The 6,000-nt window shown below is 43.5% G+C and overlaps 1 protein-coding gene across 3 annotated transcripts in view; it reads right to left on the bottom strand.

Annotated features, from left to right (window-relative positions):
• The window catches only part of RAB30 (RAB30, member RAS oncogene family), a 71,140-nt gene extending 65,449 nt beyond the window's left edge, over positions 1-5,691 (bottom strand). The window contains exon 1 of one of the 3 annotated variants that reach the window (XM_036427903.2): positions 5,555-5,691. Coding sequence is in view for 1 of the 3 variants with exons in the window: in XM_045578091.1 (XP_045434047.1) it covers positions 5,555-5,587 (33 nt within the window). In the remaining 2 variants the exon portion in view is untranslated. Of the gene's footprint in view, positions 1-5,138; positions 5,158-5,554 lie in introns of those variants that run through there. The other 2 variants (XM_045578091.1, XM_036427906.2) reach the window with 2 other exon arrangements.
• Between the last annotated feature and the right edge of the window lie 309 nt (positions 5,692-6,000).

Below are 6,000 nucleotides of genomic sequence, written 5' to 3' on the forward strand. Positions count from 1 at the left end.
GCTCAATGGATAGAGCGTCGGCTTGGGGACTGAAGGGTCCCGGGTTCGATTCCGGTCAAGGGCATGTACCTTGGTTGCGGGCATATCCCCGGTAGGGGGTGTGCAAGAGGCAGCTGATCGATGACTCTCTCATCGATGTTTCTAACTCTCTATCTTTCTCCCTTCCTCTCTATAAAATCAATAAAAATATTTTTTTTTTAAAAATGTTCTTATTTGGAGATAGGCCACATTTTCATCACAGCCAAGAATATAGGACAGTGGTTCCATAAATTATTATGATATTGCCCTCGTTCCCAGTTGGCTCAGTCACTTAAAGAATCGTCCCCATAGGCCAAAGTTGCGGGTTCGATTCCAAGTCAGGGCACATTCCTGAACTGTGGGCTCAATCCCCAGTGGGGGGGGTGCACAAAGTGGCTGATCAATGATTCTCTTTCATCATTGATGTTTCTATCTCTCTCTTCCTTCCTCTCTGAAATAAATAAAATATAGATATGTATTTTAAATAAAAAATATTCCACATTTATTTTAAAAATCAACCAATGAATACATAAATAAGTGGAGCAATAAATTGATGTTTTAAAAATATTATAATGTTGAGTTTTTATTGTTTGTCTTCTTTAAAAATTTTTAATATATTTCTTTTTTGATTTCAGAGAGGAAAGGAGAGGGAGAGGGAGATAGAAACATCAATGATGAGAGAGAATCATTGATCAGCTGCCTCCTGCAGGCCCCCAATCCGAAATCCAGGCATGTGCCCTTGGCTGGAATTAAACCTTGGACCCTTCAGTCCACAGGCTGATGCTCTATCCAGTGAGCCAAATCGGCTAGGGATATTTTTTTGTCTTCTTTAAATCATTCTCCAACAAAGTGAGAAAATAAAGAAAATGTTAAAAAAAAAAAAATTATAAAGCTAAATATATTCTTAATTTTTAAATTATGCCTCTTCCTACAACGTTTGGCATTAAATGTCCTTTATGAGATAAAAGTCAAAGGGGACATTAGAAAAATAACTATTGTCAACCGCTCACCCCCCATATTATCTTATTTTTAAAAATTATACTTATCTATAAAATTCAAAAGTCTAAGATCCATTGGTTTAGCAAACTATATACAGTTAATATTATTTCTGAGAAACTAACTTGAATAAAGGAAGCGATGATCAAAAGGAAACCAGATTTGAAATATTTCTGAATTTCCCTAAATTCATCCACCAAAGATCTCATAGGCTTCAGTTCTCAGTTTCACATGTTAATGGATTTGTTAAAAACATTTCACATTTGATATTTGCATTACTAATTGCTCTTTCAGTATTTTGATATTTCCTGCTTTTGAATGGGCCCTTAGTGTCCTAGGTTACTTCACTCAATCAACAAATATCCAGATTCCCTGATTTATGCAAGGTACTCTATTAGGTGTCTGGGGACAGTCTAAAGGATTCTTTCTTATCTCGTATCTCAGGTCAAATGTCACAGGCCAATGTAGACACTACCCCTCCCCCCCAGCAAAGAAGAATAAAAGCATTCCTTGGGGCTGTGCTCTTCTACCAAGGCCTACATACCTCTCTGTATGTGGTTATTTGTCTTCCTCCCTCAACTCTTCCAAAGTAAACACTATCTTGTCAGTGCTACCTTCCTAGCACAGTGCACATATAGCTGGAGATCAGTATAAATTCATGGAATACATATTTTTACAGATGAGAACAATAAAGGTCAAAAAAAGAATATGACGTGTCCAACATCATACAGCTAATAAATAAGTAATACCCAGTCACCAGAGTTCTCTTCTATTCCACCATGCCACATTATACGTGTGGACAGGGTGAGAGAAAGATCTTAGATGTCTTCCTGGAACTTCAAACTCAACATGTCCAAAAGTCACTCCTTCTTAAAAAAAGCAAACAAAAACAAAGTCCCCATCCAATGTTCTCATTCTCTGTAAATTGTGGCTCAAGAAAAAAATCAAGTTATCTTGACTCTCTTCTCCCTATCCGCACATCCTATCAATTAATAATCTTATCAATTATAATCTTCAAACTTTGTGTCTCTCTAATCTCATCCCTTCTCTCTAAGATTCTGACACTACCCTGGATCCAAGCCACCATCATTATTTACTTAGACAACAAAAATGACATACAACTTGGTCACACATTCAGTTTGGCCAATTCTCTCCAATCTTTTCTTCCCTTAACAGCCATGGTGAGATTTTTAATATCTTTCTATATATTACATTGAACCAACTACATAGGTAATTGAACCTTCCATTACCATCCTAAAGTATTTGCATTCAAGTCTCTTGAAATGTCACTTTCTACTGGAAACTTTCCCTGACTCTTCTGGACAAGGGGAGAGCATCAGTTAGGCACTCCTGTTCCACCTTGTAATACACACACACAAACACACCCTTTGTCAGTAACACTCATCACATTTGCAATAACTTGTTCAATGATTGTCTCCCTATTAGAATATAAGCTCTATGGGGGCAAGAGAAGCTTCTCTTTTCCCTGGTGTATCCACGGTCCTTAGAACACAGTAGCTGCTCAATTAATATTTATTATCAGAATGATAAGCTGGGCCCAGATTGCAGCAGGCCAAGTAAACCAAGGGGCAAGGATCATTGTCCCTTTGTAAAGATATAAACTAAAATAGAAAGAACTGCATAGTTATTCAAGAGCACAGAAATAGCATTTCTCCTCCCTAAAACACTAAGAAACATGGTTGGGAAAGGGAACATCTGAGAAGAACACTAGAAATGAGAAGATGGTATAGAGAAGAAGTCTAGGATAACAGCTTCTGAATCAGCCTGTCGTACTAGTTGCTTCCAGATAGTTAGACATTACACTTTCCATGCCTAGAGAAGCACTCATGTTAAACAAACAAATATAACCACCACCACCACCACACTCTTCTTCTTAAGAGGGGGAAATAAAATAACAAACTTCCTTCTCCACAAATTAAAAACCACAGGAGAGAAAGATGTCTTTACGCCCTAACTAGTCTGGCTCAGTGGATAGAGCGTCGGCTTGCAGACTGAAGGGTCCCAGACTTAATTCCAGTCAAGAGCAGGTACCTTGGTTGCTGGCACATACCCTGCGCAGGAGGCAGTTGATTGATGTTTCTAACTCTCTATCCCCCTTCCTTCTTCTCTGTAAAAAATCAATAAAATATTTTAAAATAAAATAAAAGGGCTCTTAAAAAAAAGAAAAGAAAAAAAAAAAGATGTCTTTGCTCAAGGTGTCCCTTCTGGATGATGCTCCACAGCAATCAACAGAGAAGGGAGGGGGGGAAGGCAGACTTCCCACCACTTACCCGGGCAGGGATGGGGGTGAGGGGGAAAGAGTATTAAATGAGGCAAAAGCCATTTGAAATCTATTTATTCCTTGGGAATCATGAGAGCACTCCAGGTAAAGCATTTTAAAACCTTGCTAACCCATTGGCAGCTCTTAATAAAGGCAGCAATACAGTTGGCATGAGCTCTACTGCAACATTTCATTGTTCGCATGCTGCCACAGAAGCCACAAACCAGGCTAAAAGGTCAGGCCCGATGTTGCTCATCCTGCCAAGCACCAACGGAAAGACAGGAGAAGGACAAAGCCTCCTCAAAGAGAACTCTGTGGAATAAATACTCACACTGCCTCCACGCAGCCCGGAGTTTCTGGGTAGGGTGGATGGAGAATGGGCGGGGAGGATATTCAGAGACTGGGAAGAAACCTAAAGAAACAGCTGTGATATACCGGTGATAAGAGGGAGATTCTGAAACACGGAGGAAAAGTGAGAATCGCAAATGGAGAAATGGGAAAAGAAACGGAAAGAACTTCAAGAGATGTAGAAGGGTCGGGAAAGGAAGGTACAAGAGAAACAAGTAAGGTGCCCCCAAAAAGCAGACAGTAAGCAACAGAGAGAGACACACAGAGAGGCAAAGCCAGGCAGACCATCTTTTCCCAAATCCAAAAGCTGGTCACTGCGTCCCAATAAATCACTCCACTACAAAGCCCACACAATGGATTGTCCTTTGCATTCAGTAAAAAAGCAACATTAAATGAAGCACCACCCAGATGTAACTTTGGAGATCTAAGGATCAGAATTAAAAATGAGCAAGATCAATTCAGCAGCAGAACATAACCAGTAAAGACTTTCCCCCCAATGCCTGACTTGACTATGAAAAGGTCTGGCCTTTTAGAGGTAAGCATAAAGTGCCTGGCGTTTTCTCCTTCTTTTGACATTCTAAGAGGGGGGTGTGGTTGACCCCGGGTCTATTCATTTCCAACGTTGCAGATCTCTCAGCTAAGACTGGCCCCATCTGTTCTTGAGTCAGCCAGTTGTTTATGTCCAAGTAACATATTTATTGCACTCATCATCCTAATTACTTACAAGAAGAGCCAACATGAGACAAGTCAGAATGCTTTCTGTCCTGTTAAATATGTTAGTTCCTTTAAGAAGAAAAACAAAACAAAAATACTACTATACTCCTTGGTTTCTTTGGCCAGGATCACTTTTTCGTGGGTACCTTCCAGTAATGGCAAATGAAGGTGAACGGCGCTTCTAACTTTCCCTCCTCCCCTAACGCGTTGAAACGAACCCAGGTTTCCCTAATGATCCCTTCTCCAGACCGTTATTCGTGCCTGGTTTGACGGAGCCTCAGGAAACAGCAGCTCATTACGGTACCCCTGCCCGTGGCGAGGAGCCTATTGCCATGTAATTTAAAACACTCACACAAGCACCAATCTGTCAGCTCCGCTTCCAAACAAACCCTGAAACCCTGCAGTCGGGGAAAAGAACGCTGAACGAACGAAACGGCTGCTCCCCAGCAGCCCGACGAGGAGCTTCCCGAGACACGTGAAACGTTTCTGACGGGCACGGAGCGCACCATGAAAGGACACGGTCACCTCAGATCCGCAGAAAAGGCGAGGCAAGCGGCACAGACACGCATAGAAAGCAGAGCCCCACACACACACAAAAAAACTTAGCCTCCGGAGAAGAAGCACGCCCAGCTTAAAAGCGAAGAGAGTTTGCTCGCCCAGGCGACACAGAAATGTTCTAAAGTCGTGCGAGCACATTCAATCACTGTCTCCATTTCTCCCCATGCATCCCCCCCTTCCCACTCAGATCTCATTCCCACTCAGACCTCATCCCCACTCAGACCTCAGCACGCGGGCCGTGGGTGACAGGACTGCAGTGGTCCCCCGCCTCAGCCTTCTGATTCTGCAAGAGCACTCACTTCCCAACATCCTCCCCAGCCCAGCCCAGCCCCCTTCTCGGCTTCGGAGAGGTTGAAGGGAGTCGCGGCTAGAGCATTGGCAGGGATCGGTCCTCCCGCGGGGGAAGGTGGCCGGAGTTGTTCTGTACAGTGACCCCAATTGCACAGAGCTTTTCGCTTAGCAGCGCTTGCAAGCAGCTCCCCAATCCTTCCTCCTCTAGCCCCCATCTTCCCAAAAGAAAAAGAAAAAGAAAAAGAAAAAGAAAAAGAAAAAGAAAAAGAAAAAGAAAAAAAGCCTTGATAATGAAGCGGGAGGAATAACTTGGTAAAAACCATTTGAATACAAATCACTTCAACTCACCTGGTTTGGGATATTTCTCCCCACCCCAGGCATAAACAGAAATGATATGCGAATGAGTCACGCACGCAACGTAAGGTGGTGCGAGCGAAGCCTGAAGTCCAAGGGCTGGAGTCAGTCCCTGCCCTGATGCCGCTGCTACTCTTAGCTCAGCTGGAGCGAGCGGCAATCACAAGCCCAGCAGCAGCAGCAGCAGCAGCAGGGGGGGCGGGTAGACCGTAGCACAATGAATGCAGTGGGGTTTTTGCAATGACATCATTCCTCTGTCCGAAAGGCCCCAATAGCCATGCTCGGGAGCGCTGCGTGCTGGGTAATGTAGTCCTCTTCAAGCCTGGCCGGGGCCCGGAGGCTGCCGTTGGAACTACAATGCCCAGAATGCTTCGGGGTCGGACGCGCCCAGAGCGAACTCTGGCAGCAAAGGATGCTAGGCCGCCATATTGCGGGAGCCG

This window comes from Pipistrellus kuhlii, unplaced genomic scaffold (genome assembly GCF_014108245.1).
Source record: "Pipistrellus kuhlii isolate mPipKuh1 unplaced genomic scaffold, mPipKuh1.p scaffold_m20_p_9, whole genome shotgun sequence".
NCBI classification, from domain to species: domain Eukaryota; kingdom Metazoa; phylum Chordata; class Mammalia; order Chiroptera; family Vespertilionidae; genus Pipistrellus; species Pipistrellus kuhlii.